Raw genomic sequence first — 19,857 nt, forward strand, 5'->3', positions numbered from 1 at the left:
TGTATAGCCTATAGGCCTAGGCCTAAGCCAGGGGCCCTTGGCTCTCAGGGGTCCTTCAGGGAAACTGTACTCCGCAGTACTGGGTTTGAGCAACTTTGAGGCCTTGAAAAGGGCTCCCTAGGGACCTTCACTGGCTGTTGTTTGTGTTTAAATTTAGGTTAAAACATGATAAAAACACGAAAAAACCCAAAAATGTAACACAGACGTGTCCTATGCTATGGGGACCCGGACCCCCAAAAATACTAGCCCAGGGGCCCTCGTGGGGGTTAGTTCGTCCCTGAATGTAGTTGTACCCATTCTACATACTGTGAATAAAAGTTTTAATCAATCTATATCCATATAGTCCAGTGGTTCTCAACCAGTGGTCCTTAAGTAGGTTCCAGGTGGTCCCCATTAGAACGCTTGAGAGTGTAAAATGTATCCAAATGGACCCGTTCATTTTACGCTGGTCTCAAATTGCTCAAATTCCGAATAAATAATGGGCCTTGACATGAAAATGGTTGAAAAGTTAAACCACTGATATAGGCCTAGCCGCCTATTCCATAACAAGAATATTGGTGCATATTGTCTGTGCATGTTTATTAACGAATCAATTCCAAACCAGTTGGCCTATACCAGTTAGAGTCTATAACCGCTGCCCTGAGATTGGTACGTCAAGACTATACAAAATGGGACCCATTGCCTTCTTGCTTGGCACTGGTTATTTTTTTGAATGGCTGGAAAATGGAAATGACGCAAGACATGGCCAAAGCATATCCGGGGGTCCCCAGCCAAAAACGTTGAAAACCCCTGGTGTAGGTTACTTGTAGGCCTATAATGGCAATGGTTACTTATATTTATTTTGACTTAATATATATTTTTTCCAATTATTTGGGGGCCCACTTGCAATACTCCCACGGCCCACCAGTGGGCCCTGGCACACAGGTTGAGAACCACTGGCCTACAAGACATCAATGAGGTCTTCCATGTGTTTAGTGTGGTGGTGTACTTCTATAACATGACCATTGGTAATAGGTTCATACAGAACTGCACGAAGAACTGTGATTTCTCATTTACACTGTATAAATGTAGACTTGTGCTGGATGCTCCTGTGATTAGCCTAGAGCCCATGAACTGAAAACAAAAAACAAAGAGCTCATTCTGGTGTGTGTGTGTGTGTGTGTGTGTGTGTGTGTGTGTGTGTGTGTGTGTGTGTGTGTGTGTGTGTGTGTGTGAGAGATTGTTCTTAACAAGTAGCCCATTCATGCAGTGATATGCACTAAGCAAGTTAACAGAATCAAAGTCACACATGTTGATTCTCAAAAGTTTTCCTCTTTCACCTTTATGCCCTTCATTGAAAGAAATGTTCAATATAGTGTGAAAACTAAATCACATTAACGTGTGTGTGTGTGTGTGTGTGTGTGTGTGTGTGTGTGTGTGTGTGTGTGTGTGTGTGTGTGTGTGTGTGTGTGTGTGTGTGTGTGTGTGTGTGTGTGTGTGTGTGTGTGTGTGTGTGTGTGTGTGTGTGTGTGTGTGTGTGTGTGTGTGTGTGTGTGTGTGTGTGTGTGTGTGTGTGTGACTGTGCATGTGTGCGTGTTAAAGAGAGAGGAAGAAGGAGAGGAGTAGAGAGACTGAGTGAGTGAGTGAGGGAAGGTAGTGAGAAGGGGAGGGATCAAGGGAGGTTCTCAGTGGGAGGACTGTCCCATGCCAGGACTTGTGGCGGCTGACTGTAGCGGCCAGGCAGAGGCAGCAAGCAGCTGAGCCTCGACTGGAGGAAGTTTGGTGGGGGGGTTGAGTGAGCAGCAGCAACAGCAGTTCAGGAACAGAGAGCAAGGGCTTCCATTTTAGCACCAGCCAGCAGCAGCCACAGCAGCAGCCTGGGAGAGCAGTCTGGGGGAAGCCCATGGGACAGAAGTGAGCTCGCCAGAAGTGCCTTCTCTGATCAGCCTGCAAGCAGCACATTCCAGCAGAGGAAAGAATGAGGCTCTCAGCCCCCACTAAGCCTGTGTGACGGCCCACGGATCTTTGACTAAGGACTTTATACCTCCCTCTCTCTCTTTCAGCACTGATTGACAAAGGAAATCACGGGGACAAGGGGAAGAATCAAATTCCTGGGCTTTCAGTTTGAAAGGTAAGGCATGGTGTTTGAGGCTAATACTGTATATCATTCACTTGCAGGGAATGTTTCAATGTGGCACTGGTCACTACTTACAAAGCAGGATTAGGACTTTGTACAGTGTGGAGAAGTTGTTTGTTTGTTTTTATTTTTCCTCTTTGTAGCCTGCAGCTCACTCAGTTCCATAATTTATTCAAACTGCAAAAGGGGCAATGCCCTCTGTATTTACCTTGGCTCTGAGACCTACTAAAGCCAGGGGGGGGGGGGGGGGGGGGGGGGGGGGTGTGTGTGTGTGTGTGTGTGTGTGTGTGTGTGTGTGTGTGTGCGTGCACACAGGACCTAGTGTGATTCTGAAAACAGAGATGGGAGTCATTCACAGTGACGAGGTTGTGTGTTGTGTTGTTTTTGGTTTGTTTATTTAGTTATAAGACGGTGTTGTTCATGATGAATCATTATACCATTATCACAGAGGAACAGTCTTTTGGTATAATTGCTTTCTTTCTTCTGCCATGGTGTGGGGCTCCTTGCTGTTTTGGACTTGGAGACCCTTATAATGTGAAACATATGGCGTGCATTGGCGTCGTTCTTGTGTGGGAGCCTATCGCTCCATAAAACAACTTCACAGAACTCCAAGAGAAACAGAAGCCCTCCTTCTCTTTTGTTGACTGTGTGAGCAGCTTTGTCGGGGAGAAAACGATGGAAAAAGATTAAGAACAAGTCTGCGTTTCTTGAGCTACAGCTGCTGCGCGGTATTCGCGGCCCCGGGGCTCTCAGGCAGCCATTGTTGATGACATGTATGAGCGCCGCCGTGACATCACAGCATCTACCGCCTTTCCTTACCTGAGCCTTAGCCCCTCCCGCCCCCCTGTTGCCAGTCTGGAATTGGACGCACACCTGCATTTATGCCCTCCCGCACACCTTTTCTTATAAAAACATAAACCATGTGGGTTGTTATGAGCGTTTCGCCTGCTAAAACCTTTTAAGATTAGCTTTAATTACAGACCTAACTGAGATAGGAGAGGGGGGAAAAAAAACAAAACAAAAAAAACTTTGAAGTAGCAATTATAGCTTTTCTTGCTGATTCTATTTTAAGCTCACGGTTGGACAATATCTGCCTCTTGAGGGTAAACAAATGTGTGTCTAACTAACACTTTTCAAATAAACTTCGGGGGAACCAAAGGGGTCAATTGTTCCCTTTCTATACCTCTATCTCTTCTTTGATAACAGGCGGCAGTCACAAAAGGGCTGGCTGAGCGACTGAATGAATGGGGACCCTGATACTGCGGTTTGTACAGGTGGGTTGGCAGAGGGCTGGGGCTGTGTACTGTAAGCAGAACACTCTGATCTAAACCCTCAGGAACGGCATCATGCATGAGGACGACGGAACACTGGGCCATTTCACTTTGTCACTGCGATGCCTTGCAGCCACTCAGCCAACATATGTAAGCCATTAAACGGGGTGAAGGAGACCAGGGAGGGGGGGTGGGAGAGAGAGAGAGAAATGCAGGGCGAAAGAACGGGGGGAAAAGTAAAGAAAGAGAGAAAGACGCTATGAAGCGTCGGTGAGACAAAAAAAGAGGGATAGGGAATGAGAAAAGAGCGAGAGTGGGAGCATAATCCATTTTGGAACGCATTCCTCTATGACCTTGGGACTGAAAGCGGTAATTAGGGAGGTCCTTTTAGGAGCCTAGTGGGTGTGCAGATTGACTCCAAGCCAGGAGCTTTCCGTTTTTATTCCCTTTAAAATATCTCATGAAAACGAATTGGACAAATATACGTTTGAGTTCCAGAATCACCAAATAAAACGTAGCTAAAAATACCATGCCCCCCACCCCCATGACCCGTGGCTTTTTTTCCTTCTCCTCCTCAATAGATTCCACGGTTTTGTTTATTTCGGTCCCCTGGTGTTGAATGGGCGTCAAAACCACAGCGTAAACGCACAGAGCCCCTGACAGGAAACAGACAGAACAAACTGTGGCCTCGCTCGTCTCCCTGAGTCCCTGCGCCCTTCAGCCAGTCTGTTATGTCACCGTAGAGATGTTATCCCACTGCACACAGGGTCCATGCCAAGTATGAGGGCACACAACCATGAGATTGATGGAATTAAAGTTGTTACATGGCAATCAGATCCGAACGCCAAGTGGAAACTGGAGCCCAGAGAGTACACTCCGGACTCCACTCTGAAATTGTCAAAATTGAGCCAGAAGGTTACAGTTTACATACGATAGGAAGGGCTTCAATCTATTTGCAAGAAGAATATGGGTCCTGGACGGTTCATCCAGTGGATGAATGAATGAATGAATGAATTACATTGCATGTGCTGTGCAGAAACAATGTAAGCCTAAAATGCATGGGGTGTCTTCAACAAAACATTCCATCCCACCCCTACCAGCCTTCGCAAAGGCAGCCAGACTTCCTGAAGCATTTATGGCAGTTTAGGTGTTACTCAAGGTTGAAGACAAACAGCTTAGAAGATCATTAATCTCTCCCCAACGTGGCCGCCACACAGAGCACAGTGACTCCCAGGGAGACAGTGGACCACGAATGGCTGCTTCTTCACTCGACCTCAGAGTAGAGACAACTCTCTCATGCTGGGCTGGAGTAGTCATACCAACCCCCTGGCAGTAAGTCAATAATTGCTTTCTAGAAATACAGATTTGGTACATTGAAGTACAGAACATATGCAGTTAGTGTTGTAGTTGTGACAAGGGTTTTGGCAGCATTTGCAAAAGGGGTGCTGGTACTTGCTCTGCTTTTTCGGTGTGCTCTCTTTTTCACCACAGACACACAACTGTGGTTCAACGAAACCACGAAAAATATCCAACTAGACCTAAAATGGATGGGTCTGCCATAGGCTGTCGATCATGAATGTGAAAGAGCCAAGAGGTGCAATTCAGTTTGTTTTTTCGAGTCCGGGGATAGGGCAAAGGAATCGTTGATTGCTTTCATATGTGCACCAATATAGTGGATAGTAGCTTCTCGGTTTTTCTATGTCAAGTTTTGAAAACCTTTCACTTAGACACATTATTATGACATAAACCAACTTCTACTCACACCGCATTGGTGTAACATAAATCTACACTTTGATTTCGTTGATCAAAATCTACACTTTGATCTTAACATGTTTTGTCACTATTGTCTCCAGGCCGAAGGCATATGGAGAGAGTATGTTTTGTACTCTCTGTCCGTGTGTGTGTGTATCCGTCCGTCACACTCCCTGGATGCCAACGACTAACCTCTGCCCCAAATTCTTCAGAACGGCCTGTTATGAGGCAGATCTTTGCTAAACAAATTTCATTACATTATGCGTACACATTTTATCCATTCAGTACATCACGCAAATCGGTATACACTATCCGATATTCCATCATGATTGGCTAAGATTGCCTTCCAAAGCTCGCAGGAATGGTCTGTTTCGAACAAAATGCCACAAATCATGAACACAGCGAATTATACACGCACATTCCCACTGGGCCGGAGGATGAAATGCCACTTATTGGAACTGTCCTACCTTGTACAATATATTATTTTTGGAATTGGGCTCTTGTGCAGCATGGCTACACGTATTGATTCAGATATGAGATTCCTTCTGAGTACATGCCTGTACAGTACATTATTAATATGCACAGGCTGTACTGTCTTGTCGTGAACACTGCAGCATATAGAATTGTATCCGCGCCTCATGGTTTTAAACACTGTCTTTAAAAGATTAAGTGCTTCCCTCACCCTAAGCTTTTTCACTGCCTTTTTCATTTTTTTTTCTCCTCACATGCCCTCTCCCTTTCCCAACCTATGTTCCCAACCCAATGCTGATGTTTTCTCTCATGTACTGTCTTTGAAAAAAAAAAAAAGTACACATACACAAAAACATTATAACCACACCATACGGTGTAATGGAAAATATAGCCAGTCAACCAGAAGACATGTAGCAACCAGTCTTAATGACACACAAACAAACTTTATACGTAAATGGATTCCGTAGCTCAGGGATCGGCCGTCCGTTCAGAATAATTTTATTATTTGTGAAGGGCAAGTATGCATGGGTTTTACCAACTGTTGTCACCACAGCTCCAGAATGAAAACAACCAAATGAAGTCATCATCATCATCAGTCACATGATTGAGCCATCCTCGGTTCTTGGAGGCCTCCTGACAGTGTTTCAGTTTCTTGCTAGTGAAACAGTTTTATTCTTGTTGCTTTCCAAAATCTTTTCTTTTCTTTATTTTCTTTCATCCGGTGCTTGGAAGTGGAAGATTACTTACATTGTCAGCCGTCTGTGTGTGTGGGGCGGGCGGGGGGGCATTCTGTAAACATCGATTTCTATCCTTGCTGTCACTTATTTTCCATAAGAGAAGGAAATGTACTTGAAGTTGGATTTATTTACGACATTGTGGACTGGAAGTAGTGCTGGAAGAAAGCATCCCAAATATGTCTCTTGCTGATGGTCACGCATGTTCACATGGCTAACGCCTGATTTATACTTGTTTTGCAAGCCGTGTCACGCAACGAACGTAGCCGCTAACACTGGCGCACGACAAAGTGTAAATCACCCTTAACGGCACCCACGCAGCCTAGCCGCGTTCTTCATACCTGCAGGGTGTCTGAGATTGGGGGGGAGCCAGACACACCCTAATCCCCCTGCATCCTGACCCAGTAAACCTGTCGCAGCTTGTTCACAGTAGATCTGGCAACCCACTTTGCTGGAATCTCGCTGCCTACCCCTCTCCTCTCCCTCTGCCAGCCATGCTCTCTCTCTCTCTCTCTCTCTCTCTCTCTCTCTCTCTCACAGTGCCATGGGTGGGCTTGCACTTTGAGATCCTTGGCACTCACAGCCTTGAGTTGCGGTCTTTGTGGACTAACACCGTGCCTCGAACCAGGAACAAAAGCACTCAGCGCAAATTAAACACCAATTATCTGCAGTGCAAGCTGGGGCAAGTCGTCCCTGTTTGCTTGAGTGATGAGACACAGAAAGAAGAGGTCTTAACTGGGAAAGGATATACCTTTTTAAGCTCAGTACATCTGAATTGTTTATAGAAATGTCAGGGATTCATAGAAATGTCAGGGAAAAAAGGCATATATTTTCAATAACCAATATTTTATTTTATATATTATTTGACATTTATTTATGAAGGTGAAAATCCCATTGAGATACACAAGGGTGCAGCAGTACAAAAAGTTGCAACTTTCAACATAAGCAAACATTTACGTAAAAACAGCACATTTTAAATATTTAAATATTCAGATCTCTGTACATTGTTAGGACATTTGTTTGAATTGAAGGTAGCTCAAGTGTAGGTTTCACTGTTAATATTTTGCTAATAGTAGAAAGATAATTAATAGGGTCACTTTCATTAACATTATACCTTGTGACTTTGGGTCCCTCTGAGGTTGACTGTGCAGTGTGCACGCCCTCTCAGGGACTGCCCAACATCCTGCTAGTCAGACCGGCTGTGGCCGGTTAAGACTCACCCGTGCTGTGTGTTAAAAACAAGGGGCCAGTGAGGCTCTCCAACGTTAAAGCACTGGGCACTAGTGGTAAGAGGGACTGCAGGCGGACCCGTGGAAGTATGATTGGGAAACCCTGTGCAGCTGGGCTTTAACGTTGAGCACGTTTGCCCAAATCGAAAAAAGGCGGAAGTAGAAGGCTCTTCCGGGTGCTTCAAAACACCACTGAGCAACTTCCACTGACATGAATGGGGGGGGGTTCAAAACCATCCGTGGCTCCTGACATGCGTTGCGGCCGCTGTAATGGTCTGACCAACTGGAGGTCGGACCAATGACATGACATGTTACCGCTCTCTTTCTCCAGTGCCGCCGTGCTCGGACACTTGCAAAACAACCAGAATCCGTCCCACACCTCCGTCCGCCCCATAGAAACACACAGACCTCAAGTGTTGTTGGACGACCTGTTCATTCATTTCCCATTAGTCGACAGTTTTTGTTTTACTCCAAACTCTCTGGGGAAATATACTACTAACACCACTATCCGTTTCAACAGGCTACCGATGACCTAGCAGCTCCTACACACACACACACGTACGCACACATACACACACACACACACACACACACACACACACACACACACACACACGTGCATGCATTCATACCCGTTTCCCCTAGTGATGACCTGCTCAACACATAGGGTCTCTTTCATTCCTCTCTGAGGACTGGTTTAAGTCCTGGGTACACGGCCCCAGGTTTACGGCTCTCTCTCTCTCTGGAGTCCTTCAAAGTGTCGGGCTGTAGCCTGCAGTCAATTCAGACTTTAATTAACATTCACTCACATTCTCCACCCTAGACCGGCCACCCTTCCTAACAGTTAATCACAACAAACAATCCACGTGACTGAAGACGGGACGGAAGTTTTTTCTTTTTTGGGGATGTGTGTGTGTACGTGTGTGTGCTCGAGCACACATGTTTTCATGCGTGTGCATATGAATAGAACTTCTGGATTTAGGATAGATTGTGTGTGCATTGTGTGGCATTTTTATGTTTTAATACAAATGGGTGAACAACAGCATAGAGAGACATGGATTCCAGCGAGTAGACATAATGGGCGCCTTCGGAAATAGCGCACTGAGCACACTCTGCAATGCAAACTAATAGGAGAGTGCGCTCCTATTAGCTCCTATGAGACACAGGCGGGGGTCAGACTCAAACCCAGGTCCTCCCGCTCACAAGGAGCATATGGTGTAATTATATGACTGGCTGAGCCGACCCCCGCCAGGCACCAGAGTTAGGGTAGATTTGATCCTATTCGATCGAACAAGCAGCAAACCAGGATTGATCGAACACATAAAAGCTACGCCGATGCCTTGTCAGTAACTTCCATCTACACAGTGAAATCCTCCATTCATCCATTTGTAACTGTACTAGATGTAATCTCCGAGCGTGTGGAAAGTGTAACCAAATGGACTGTGTCCATTTGGTTACACGCTCAAGAGTTCAATTAACGGCAGCTTGTCAGGCCAGGGCCCTTCCCCTGTTCTCCAGCCCCCTCGGGGGTTCTCAAACTGTGGGTCGTGGACCCCCCAGTGGAGTCACCAGTCACCACACAATAATTGTGAGGCATTGTGACCTTGTAGATCGGCTATTTTCACAGTGGTTTATCTGTGGAACCGAGTCAAACTGAATTGTAATGCCATGACTGTCAACTCCTACAATTATTCCAAGTGCTTGTCAGGGTGGGGGTGGGGAGGTCCCCAGTTCAAATACGATTATTTTGGGGAGGTTCCCAGTTAAAATACGAATATTTTGGGGAGGTTCCCAGTTCAAATACGATTATTTTGGGGATGTTCCCAGTTCAAGTATGATTATTTCTTTTGGGGGGGTCCCAAGTTATTTTGGGGGGGTTGCAGCCTGAAAAGGTTGAGAGGCACTGCTCCAGCTGACGGAGAAGAAGACAGAGTCAGCGGACGAAGCCCACATCACGCACACACCCACACACACACACACACACACACACACAGTCACAATCACACACATCACACATGACTGCATAACGGAACAGTCCAAACAACGCAGGAAGTTCACGGCCATGAGGTCACATGGACACACCTCTGACACGTCTCTGAGGGATTTACAACACGCTGCCATGCATAACTGGTTTCAACTGGAATTCTTTGAAAGTTTTTTTCTTTTCCTTTTTTTTTACACACACCCTTTTCTATTGACGGAGTCAGACAGTACCACTGGCACTGACTGACTGCTTGTTTAAAAAAATATATATATATATACTTTTCAGAAGTAAGAAATGTTATTTCAAGCAAATGAAACAACAGACAGTTTGAACTTTTGAGGTTGTGGTGGTGTTGTTGACGGTGCAGTAGATCGGAGACATTCAGAGCACCGGCTGATGTGTTGTCCAGATGGACTGTTGCTGTGTAAACAAATAACCCTTGTCTCACAATGTGGAATTGATTTCACACTCACGACAAACTTGCACACAGAGACTGAGGCCGAGGACTTTGACTGTCAAATATTGACATGAATGAAGTCACTTCTTGCATCGCATTGTATACTAGACCGGTGGTTCCCAAAGTGGGGTCCTGGGACCCCCAGGGGTCCTTGAGGGAGTTCCAGGGGGTCCCCAGCTAAATGGTACTTTGGAAACAAATTGACCCTTATGGGTCTGTACTCAATGGTACAAATGGTACAAATGGAACAAAATGGTTCAAATGGACCCTTCCCAGGGTCCATATATGGAGCTGGCCTGTTCGGACATCATTCTGACGTCTGCATATACTCCATATTTGGGCATGCCTGACAAAGAACTCCATATATGGGCATAAAAGGCACACAGACCAAGTAGGCCAGTGCCCAACGGGCACCACTGTAGAGGCCCCACGGGCACCGCTCTAGTATCACATAAATTCAGTTGTCATCTTACATGATCATGGTGAAAAGATGAGTTTTTTAAAACAGTGTATCATCATGGTTAAAAGATAATAACATAAGTTGGCAAATTAATTCATGAAGAAGTATATTCATTCTTCCACACGGGTGACGGTTGTGATTATTTTACTTGTATGTGTTTTCAGCAGAAAGACTGAACTTCAAGGATGGAGGAAGGATATGAACTTGACCTGACGTACATCACTGAGCGTATCATCGCCGTGTCCTTCCCCCGTGCGTGCTCGGAGGAGATCTACCTGCACAACCTGAAGGATGTCACGCGGATGCTCAAGTCCAAACACGCAGACAACTACCTGGTCAGTGCTCGTCTGATGTCACCTTTAAAGCCACATGTACTGCGAGACATGGCAGATTGAGGTAGTTAAAGTGCAATCAGTATTGATGACCACCACAATGATAGGCTTCCAAAGAACGTCGATGGAACCATGATTCCCTGTCCCCTCATTCTTCATGATGGATGTAAGCACATTGGCGCTTAACAAACGCCTGTGGTCTCCGAGGCTAATTGGCGCTTGACCTCTGACTATTTGGCAGTGTTGATTTCGTCAACTAAAACTATGACGAAAAATGTCGACTAGCTTTTTTTCACCAACGGAAACTAAATGAAAACTAAGCTGTGATGACTAAAACTAGGACTATAATATATATATATTTCGTCAACAAATTAAAAACTAGACTAAAATGTTAGGGAGGGACTAGTGGAGACGGGGTCCAGAAGTACTAAGACAAGGCATTTGGTTGCACTCGGGTGCTGCTCTCTGAAAAATAATTGCAGATGTACAAGCTCACATCGCGTGACCTGGACAATGTACTCTTTGGTCTGGTTGAGGGGTTTGAAGCAGATGTCACCAGGGGGTTTAGCTGTGTAGGTGAAGGGGCATGAGAAGATGCCTGGTGTCCAGGTCATGGGTTGCAACTTACAAGTTGCAACTGCAACGTGTTGTGAGCTTGTAGATCGCCTTTTTTCAGCATTCAACTGAAACAAGTGTAAAATATGCCATTACGACGCCATCATGGCACCGCCCAAAATACATTTTAGTCGACTAAATCAATTGTACTAGGTTTTTTATTATCAATCAGGAGTGATCAGAATGTCTAACTGTTACTGTGTTGTATTTCTTCTTTAGATTATCAATCTGTCAGAGAAAAGACATGATCTCACCAGAATGAACCCCAAGGTAAGTCTGAAATGAACCGATGGATGAGTGAATCAGGACAAGGTCCACACAAATCAATACATTTCATCCAGATATACCACGTCACACCCATCTATCCCCTTACAGTGGTCAATAATGGTCAATAGCATTTGACCAATCCTAGATAACGCTACGGTATCAGGCATCATGTTTGATGGACATAGGACTCGTCGTAAATGCATACGAGAGTCATTAGTCTTTTTTTTTTCTTGCTGTGTTTGTAGACCCTGGACACTGGCTGGCCTGACCTACACGCTCCTCCGCTGGATAAGATCTGTACTATCTGTAAGGCCATGGAGAGCTGGCTCAATGCTGACCCTCTACATGTGGCGGTCATTCACTGCAGGGTGAGCATCTTCTGCAGGTTTACCCCTATTCTAAAAGTGACCACTGAAGAGAATATCATCTCATGCATTGATTATTATACACATTTTTAAGATACCCATTTTGTAAAATATTTTTTATTTATGTCCACTGTGTTTTTTGATATATGGCAACTACTGTCCTCTCCTCTCCCGTATCGTTTCTAGGGTGGCAAAGGTAGAATCGGTGTGGTCATCTCATCCTTCGTGCATTTCACGGATGTTTCTGCCAGGTAATTGACGCCATGTCCCATATTCTTCTTCTCGGCCTCGTCAGAATGACTTGGGATTTACGAGCGGTTTGTCCTGCTCAAGTGTTTGCAGCCAAGCGTATCAACAGAGATCCGCAGCATTTTTTGAGAGGACACATCGCGTCGACCGCAAGCTATCTCATTACTCAACCACTACTGAACCGTTTGTCACTTTTAATTCAGGGTCACAGTGAGTCAGAAAGTGAGTCAAAGAAAAGCCGTTCCATCCAAATATCAAAGGACAACCACACAATTGAACTCATGAATCACCCCTTACAGAATTACACGAATCAGCCTAGATCCATTTTGTTTACAATAATAGCTTATGGGCGCAACGTTATTTAATTTGAAAGTACCTACAAAAATAAATCATTCATACAGAGTTAGTAGAGAATGTTGTGAATTTCCCAATCCCTAAAGTCAAGAATGGCGGTGAACATTTTGAGACAAAGCCATTTAAAGGGAGTTTTTTCTCTCTGCCTTGGTCTCATGTGCCTGTGTGTGCACACATACTGTAGGTTCAATATGACGGGAACACACATCACACATGTGATAGACACACATTGGCCAAGGCTACCCATTTTGCACATTTAGCCCTGTGGTTCGTGTCTCGACCGAGGAAGGTTAAACACAGGGTTCAGGGTCGCGGCAGGTAAGGCGAGACAAAAAGATGGGAGTAGATAAAGAGGTAGAGGAAGAGATAGACGAAACAAAAGAGACTGATTTACACTGGAATGGATGATAAAGAGAGAGAATGGAAGAGAGAGAGGGGAGACCTCTGTTGAAAAGGCTGCAGCGGCTGTTGGTTTTAGTATTGTCGGAGTAGCAGCGCTGTGTACACACTCTGTCCTCCTCTCCCCCCTCTGTGTTTACTTAAGGTTGGCATTGTCTTCCCCTCTGCTGGAATCCCTTGTCTCTCCGCTTACTTTCCCTCCCGTTGCTTCCCTCGGCACACGTGTGTGCGGCGCGTGTGTGCGTGTCCTGCCATGTGTCTGAGTTTGCCCTAATATATGTTAGGGGTGTTATGCGCCGTTCAATTACAGAGGAGCCGAGCAGCCTCGTAATCTCCCCGTTGAGTCATAATTGCCACGGGTGCTTAATGTGTTTCTCCCTGGATCTCTCAAAGTGCTGATCAGGCGTTGGATCGCTTCGCCATGAGGAAGTACTACGATGACAAGGTGTCGGCCCTGATGACGCCTTCTCAGAAACGGTAAGACCCTAAACACGAGCACGCCCTTTTCACGTTAGCGCCACAGGGGAAAAGTACCACGGCGCAGCAAAATAAAGTCCCACGCTACTATTACCTACGTGTCGAATGACAAGAGTTCTGTTAATCTGTCCTCGATACCGTAGTTCCCTGGCCACCCATAACTCCACCTGAACCAATACCACGGACATTGCGTGTATTGGAGTCGTTTGCCTATTTTTCCACTGAAAAGGCCTTAGTAGACCAGCCATTGTTGGTAATAGTGATGGGATCCCATGGTAATCCTATCCCCTTGCATCACTGTTGAATCACCATGACTCACACTGAGTAAGGGCTCTTTATGTACAATGACTGTGGGCCAGAGGGTCAAGCTGTTTCTTCACATTTCTTGTGACTGCAGTAATTTGGGAGCTAATGCATAGCAACACACTAATTTAACTCTTGAAAGTACCTAACTAACTCTCAAGAGAGTTAGTTAGACCCTCACAGGTCTATTTTTGCGTTTAAGCCCCATTTTATACATTGTCACACGATGCCGTCATGCGGCAACAATAACCGAACAATAGCCACAACGTTGTGATGCATTGTTCATATGTGAAAACTTTGAAACCGTGTCCATACCCATACAATTTGATAAGCAGAATAGAGGTTGAAAGTGGTAAAACGTTCACAGTGCGCATCAGGGAAAGGAGCATTCTTTCTATTAACGTTGTCAGTGCTGGCTTCAGCAGCCCAGCATGTCGAGTGAAACTTGTCCGTGTTCTTGTCTCTCAGATACGTGTGGATTCTCAACAGTCTCCTGAGTGGATCGATGAAGATCAACGCCTCACCGCTGTTCCTCCATTGCATCATTCTCCATGGGATCCCGAACTTCGACGTCACTGGAGGTTAAACTCATATGTTGTTTACAAGTGTATATGGCGCTGCGACGGCACCAATGAAAATGCAATTACTGGCACCGCGCAGAGTGTACACATCTAGACAAAACCACATGAGTAGCTAGCAATAAAAGAAATATAGGCTTATCTGCATTGCGTGATCTCGAGGCTTTTGAAGATACCCCTCTCTCTCTCCTTTCTCTCTCTCATACACACGCATGCACATATGAACAACACACAATCATAGTTACACACACACTATACAGGCACTTGCATAAACAAAACTCCAGAGAAGAACTGTTTTGTGGTCTCAATAAACCCCAGCGAATCCACACCCATGTTTCCATATAAACGGTCTCTTTTGCTCATTTCAACTGAGGCAGCAAAGGGCTTTCTCACAACAGAAGCTAATCACCTGTCTGTGAACAGTATCATGTGAGAAGCCACACACACACATACACACATACACACACACACAGACATCTTGTGTACGTGAGAGGCCGGCTGAGGACAAAAAGTCCCTTGAGAAAGTCCGCAACATAACATGATAATGTTGGCTCGTGTTTCACTTTACTATACTATCTTCTGTAGTGTCACGTCCACAAAGGGCTGAGATGACAGATTGATAGGTCTCTGATGGTAAAGAGTTTCATGCACTTCTTCAGTGCATGTAAACACTGTAGAATGATGTAACAAAGACTCAATCGACAAAAACACAACAGGACAAGGACAACTTTAGTTTTTTCAACCAAGGTTCATGTTTTTGGTTGTTATTAGAGAAAGTAAAAGATGAGTGTTATTTCTTTTTTCATTTGCTGCTTTCTTTTTTTTGCCAGCCCCATGCTTTATAGTTTCTAGCATGGGCCTAACTATGTATTTTTTTACAAAATGTTATGGCGATTTCTTTTTTTATTATTTACTATAGAGTCTATAGTAAATAATAAAAAAAGAAATCGCCATAACATTTTGTAAAAAAATACATAGTTAGGCCCATGCCTCCCGGGAAACATAACATTTGGCTACTCTGAGTAAATCTAGTCTATAGTCTATGATAGACTATAGACTAGATTTACTCAGAGTAGCCAAATGGCATTGATCACGCCTCCAGGTCTTAAGTTAAGTAATAAGACCTGGTACTTAAGACACGCAAAATATAGCCCACAGTGTGGCTTCCCCCCAGTAGGCTACCTTCACATTCAGTAGATCCTGTGATCTTTTGTGGCCAGATGTAATTTCTTGGGGTCTAGTAGGACTATAGTAGATAATAAAAAAGAAATCGCCATAATATTTTGTAAATAAAGGTGTATTTAGCCCCATGTTCGAATGCCGTGCAATACCAGTGTGTTGTTTTAAAGGTTTTATTTACACAGTATTAATACTAGTATGTGGTTGACTGTGTCACATCACATAGCTGTTAAGAAGCCCACCAGAACCGTAGATCATGTAGATAAGCCTTAGTCTGGCCGTCCGCCAAAACCGTGTCTTTATATTCTTTAATCCATGTTTTGATCGGATCGAATCGATGGCGGTCTCCCGTTAGCATCCCAGTGTAAAGTGTGACACTGGACGACGCCATTTTAAGATGTGCACCCATCCACGTGATACTTGCAGTTGGGTTTTTTCTGCATCCAGCAAGAGAACAACAGCCGGTCAAGACACCACACACACCATTACATCATCGTAACATCCGGTTACGGATATTTGGCTCTTCAGAATAAGGGTTGAAAGGGGGAAAACCATGGCAATGCTCGATAAATAAATACATTAATCCTGGCGGGGATTGTGTTAAATGCAGCAACACTAAGCGCTGGACAATAAAGAATATTATATCATATCATATTCATATTGTACCATAATCGTATCCTAACAAAAGTAACACGAGAATTATACTCTCTCTTTCAATCCAACAGTATGTCGCCCATACCTCAAAGTCTACCAGGGAATGCAGCCAGTGTATTCATCAGGAGTTTAGTAAGTATTAAAGAAAGAAAAGAAAAAAACACACACACGTGACAAGTGACATTCATCAGCTTTGACATTACTTTGACAGCAATTGGCTGTTCTGTGTGAGTGATGACTGTGTTATCTCAACCACGACGAGTGATCACTGCAGTGCAGAGATAACCCCCCTGGTTTGGTTTCCTGTTCTGTTGCAGTCATATTGGTCCAGGCCACAGAGACAGGCTCTGCATCAGCCTGGAACCTGCACAGCTGCTGAAAGGGGACATCATGGTAGGAAAACATTCAGTCTTATTCATTGTGACCAACCCCAGTCCCCATGAGAATTAATACAACATCTCCAAGCAGCAACGCCCCGATAGTCAATTATTATGAATACATTCCCGTAGGTGAAATGCTACCACAAGAGTGACGTGACGTCGGAGCGCGAGGTGGTTTTCCGGCTGCAGTTCCACACGGGAGCAGTGCAGGGCTACAACCTCATGTTCGAGAAGGAGGACATGGAGAGCGCCAACAAAGGTATATAGATGGACCCCGGGAAGAAACCTCCCGGGAAACAACAGGTCTCAACGCGCCGCTGCAGCCTTTTTACTGCAGCGCGTTGTCTAGCCCTGCGCTTAGCATAGCGAAGGCTCTCACAGTCTGGAGCTCGTTATAGGTTTTGGCACTTTGAGAGCCCCCCCCCCCCCCCACCCCTTGATGTGTAATGTATAACGATGCACTGGGGAGGGAATCTCAGTGTGCAGTAAACCACGTACATCTTTAATATCTCACTCATGGCATTCCTGTGTGTTGACATTCCCTAGATCGCAGATTTCCGGACTATGGGAAAGTGGAGCTGGTCTTCTCGGAGGGCCCGGAGAAAATCCCAGGTATTTTTCCTTTTTTTTTAAAAATGGTTCCCCCTCTCTCTTTCCCAAAAAAGTGACCATTGGACGGATAAAGTGAAAACCAGATGCGCGGCCAGCATTATTCCTTCGTATCTCTGCTCTCTTCTCTTACCCCCCCCCACACACACACACATCACACACACACCCTGACCCCCTGCTGTGAGGAGGATGTGGAATGCTGCAGACGGGAAATGTAGTGTGAAGTGTGTGCTGACAGAAGAGGTAAAGCAGCACAGCATGTGCTGCCTCTGAGCCCCACAGGAGGGAGACTGTGTGTGTGTGTGTGTGTGTATGTGTGTGTGTGTGTGTGTGTGTGTGTGTGTGTGTGTGTGTGTGAGAGGGGGCATACACTTTACTATTTAGGCATTTTATCAGATGCTTGACTCTATTCCAGACCAACTTACAAAGTTGGCATAGTTAACCTTTTAAAGTTAAACCCATTATTACCACGTTGACAGGCATCCCCCAAGGGTCTATACTTGGTCCCCTCCCCCCTTTCCCTCTATGCCAAATGTCTTTAGCTGATCTACAAGCTCACAACATGTCCCACCGCAATGCATTATGAGCTTGTACATTATGTGTGGCTTACCTAAAATGTTACTTTCCTTTAACTCGCAGTTATAAATATGAATCTGACACAACATTGTCCCCAGAGCAGCACGCATAATTCCAACCAAAATATCCCAATTCTAAAGTAATTAGCCAATAAATCAAATCAAGGCTCTTTTGTGGTGCGATTGTCATCTCCACAGAGGGTAAATACATCAAGTTGCGTACTTCGTGAGGTAGTTTTGTTCTTATTGGTAAAGATTGCCAAACTAGTTAACCTATAAAGTGCTTCATAATAACAATGTTGGTGAGAGAGATTCCCAGGCAAATTTGACATGCACATATCATCAACTACACAATGTACCGAGGTCTTGCCTCTACAAGGAAACAAAAGTCAATGTCATAAGAGAACGTGAAACTTGATGATTTATGCATGTAAAAAGCAAGGATTTTGTTTTCCCATAAACATTCCTGGCCACGCCAACATTGTTTTTATGAAGCTGTTTTGTTCATAGAGGTGAAACATTAATAAAGATCATCATGTCCTTTTAGCCAAAGGGGACAACAACTCCAGACGGTCCCTCCCACACACACAACACTAGCCAAAACAAGCACATCAACATGGGAGCATAGTGAAAGTGGATACTTCTCGTCAGCTCCACGGCACACATGCATGGCGTGTCTGTGCAATGACTTAAATGTCAAATAGATTACGTTCGAATAGCAACCTGTTGAACATATTTGAATATTTTATTGGAATGATACAAAATATATATTTTTTTACTATATCCATACTTTTCAATAGATAGGCAAAGTCTATACCCAAAAATATAGCATTTTTCCATGTTCAACCTGTGTCTGTGGTTAAAGGCGAACATTAAAAAAGTGTGTGGTTGCCTAGAGACGAGGCAGCCAATCAGGACCATAGGTCTCTACTACAGAAAGGGGGCGTAAATGCACCGGCAAGAGAACATTGACCTTGACCAGCTTAAGTTACACAGCAGCTGGTAAAATCCTTTTCTCCCCACACATGTTCAGTGAAAATAGAAAAAAACAAAACAGAAAGCAACGTGTCGTGAGCTTGCAGATTGGCTCTACGATTACAGGTGTGCCTTGAGATTTTGACTCGCCCGTTGGTGTGTCACAGTTCGGAACTGCCGATCTAACGCGTGTGTGCTTTGGGTTTGTTGCAGGTGCAGAGAGGTGGCAGAATGGAGCCGATGTGATAGTGGACTATAACACAGCTGATCCTCTGACCCGATGGGACTCCTATCAGAACATCTGTGATGGGGAAGGTACAGCCAGGCTATATATGTATATATAATGCTGTGTTGCTCACATCGCATTACTCACAATGTATCTATAACACGGTGTGCCTCATTGACCCTGTGCGGCGGCCATGTTGCTCTCATGTCCTACTCATGGGTTAGAATGTGTGACACAGAGAGGAAGGCAGGTCCGTCGGGTGCATGGGCATATAGCCATAGGCACTGGAGTTGTTTGGTCTGTCTCTGTTTGTGTCACTCTGTATCTCCTTCCGTCTCACACACACACACACACACACACACACACACACACACACACACACACACACACACACACATTAACCACTTAAGCCCTATTTTAAGGCCTGTTTTATGCTTTTGTCGTATGATGGTGTCCTCAAATAGCCGATCTGCAAGCTCACAATGCTTCATGATGCATGATTGGCCCTTTGAAAATCCGGCCACCGGGTTAAAAGCAGTTTAAAGGACTGTGGTTTTGTCACCTACTTTGGTCAACTTGCCTCCGTGCATCCGTAGCATGACGACAGTAGCAAGCACATGCTTTGGCCTACTTCATTATGTTATATTTTTAGTCCAAGTAGACTTGTTCATTTCTCGTAATGGAGACTTGTGCTCTCAGGGAGGATAGTATGGTGATTTGTCAAGTGACAGGAGAAGCTCCTCCCGCAGGATCGTCGTGGCAAGGACAGCCATTTATTTTTCTGTGTTGGATTAAACGACAGTGCTGGTGCATGGTGAAAGATATAGTCAGAGAGAGAGAGAGAGA

General features: G+C 44.9%; 1 protein-coding gene across 3 annotated transcripts in view; it reads left to right on the top strand.

The window, feature by feature from the left end:
- The first annotated feature begins 1,736 nt into the window (after positions 1-1,736).
- tns3 (tensin 3) overlaps positions 1,737-19,857 on the top strand; it is a 54,492-nt gene continuing 36,371 nt past the window's right edge. For 2 of the 3 annotated variants that reach the window (XM_080778381.1, XM_080778383.1), the window contains exons 1-12: positions 1,737-2,110; positions 10,639-10,809; positions 11,641-11,691; positions 11,934-12,056; positions 12,240-12,304; positions 13,449-13,532; positions 14,304-14,416; positions 16,318-16,378; positions 16,564-16,639; positions 16,756-16,885; positions 17,173-17,238; positions 18,999-19,100. In XM_080778381.1, coding sequence (XP_080634507.1) covers positions 10,660-10,809; positions 11,641-11,691; positions 11,934-12,056; positions 12,240-12,304; positions 13,449-13,532; positions 14,304-14,416; positions 16,318-16,378; positions 16,564-16,639; positions 16,756-16,885; positions 17,173-17,238; positions 18,999-19,100 — 1,021 coding nt within the window. In that variant the 5' untranslated portion in view covers positions 1,737-2,110; positions 10,639-10,659. The remainder of the gene's footprint in view (positions 2,111-10,638; positions 10,810-11,640; positions 11,692-11,933; positions 12,057-12,239; positions 12,305-13,448; positions 13,533-14,303; positions 14,417-16,317; positions 16,379-16,563; positions 16,640-16,755; positions 16,886-17,172; positions 17,239-18,998; positions 19,101-19,857) is intronic. The other variant, XM_080778382.1, reaches the window with a different exon arrangement.

This window comes from Protomyctophum bolini (genome assembly GCF_963924005.1).
Source record: "Protomyctophum bolini genome assembly, chromosome: 12".
Taxonomy (NCBI): domain Eukaryota; kingdom Metazoa; phylum Chordata; class Actinopteri; order Myctophiformes; family Myctophidae; genus Protomyctophum; species Protomyctophum bolini.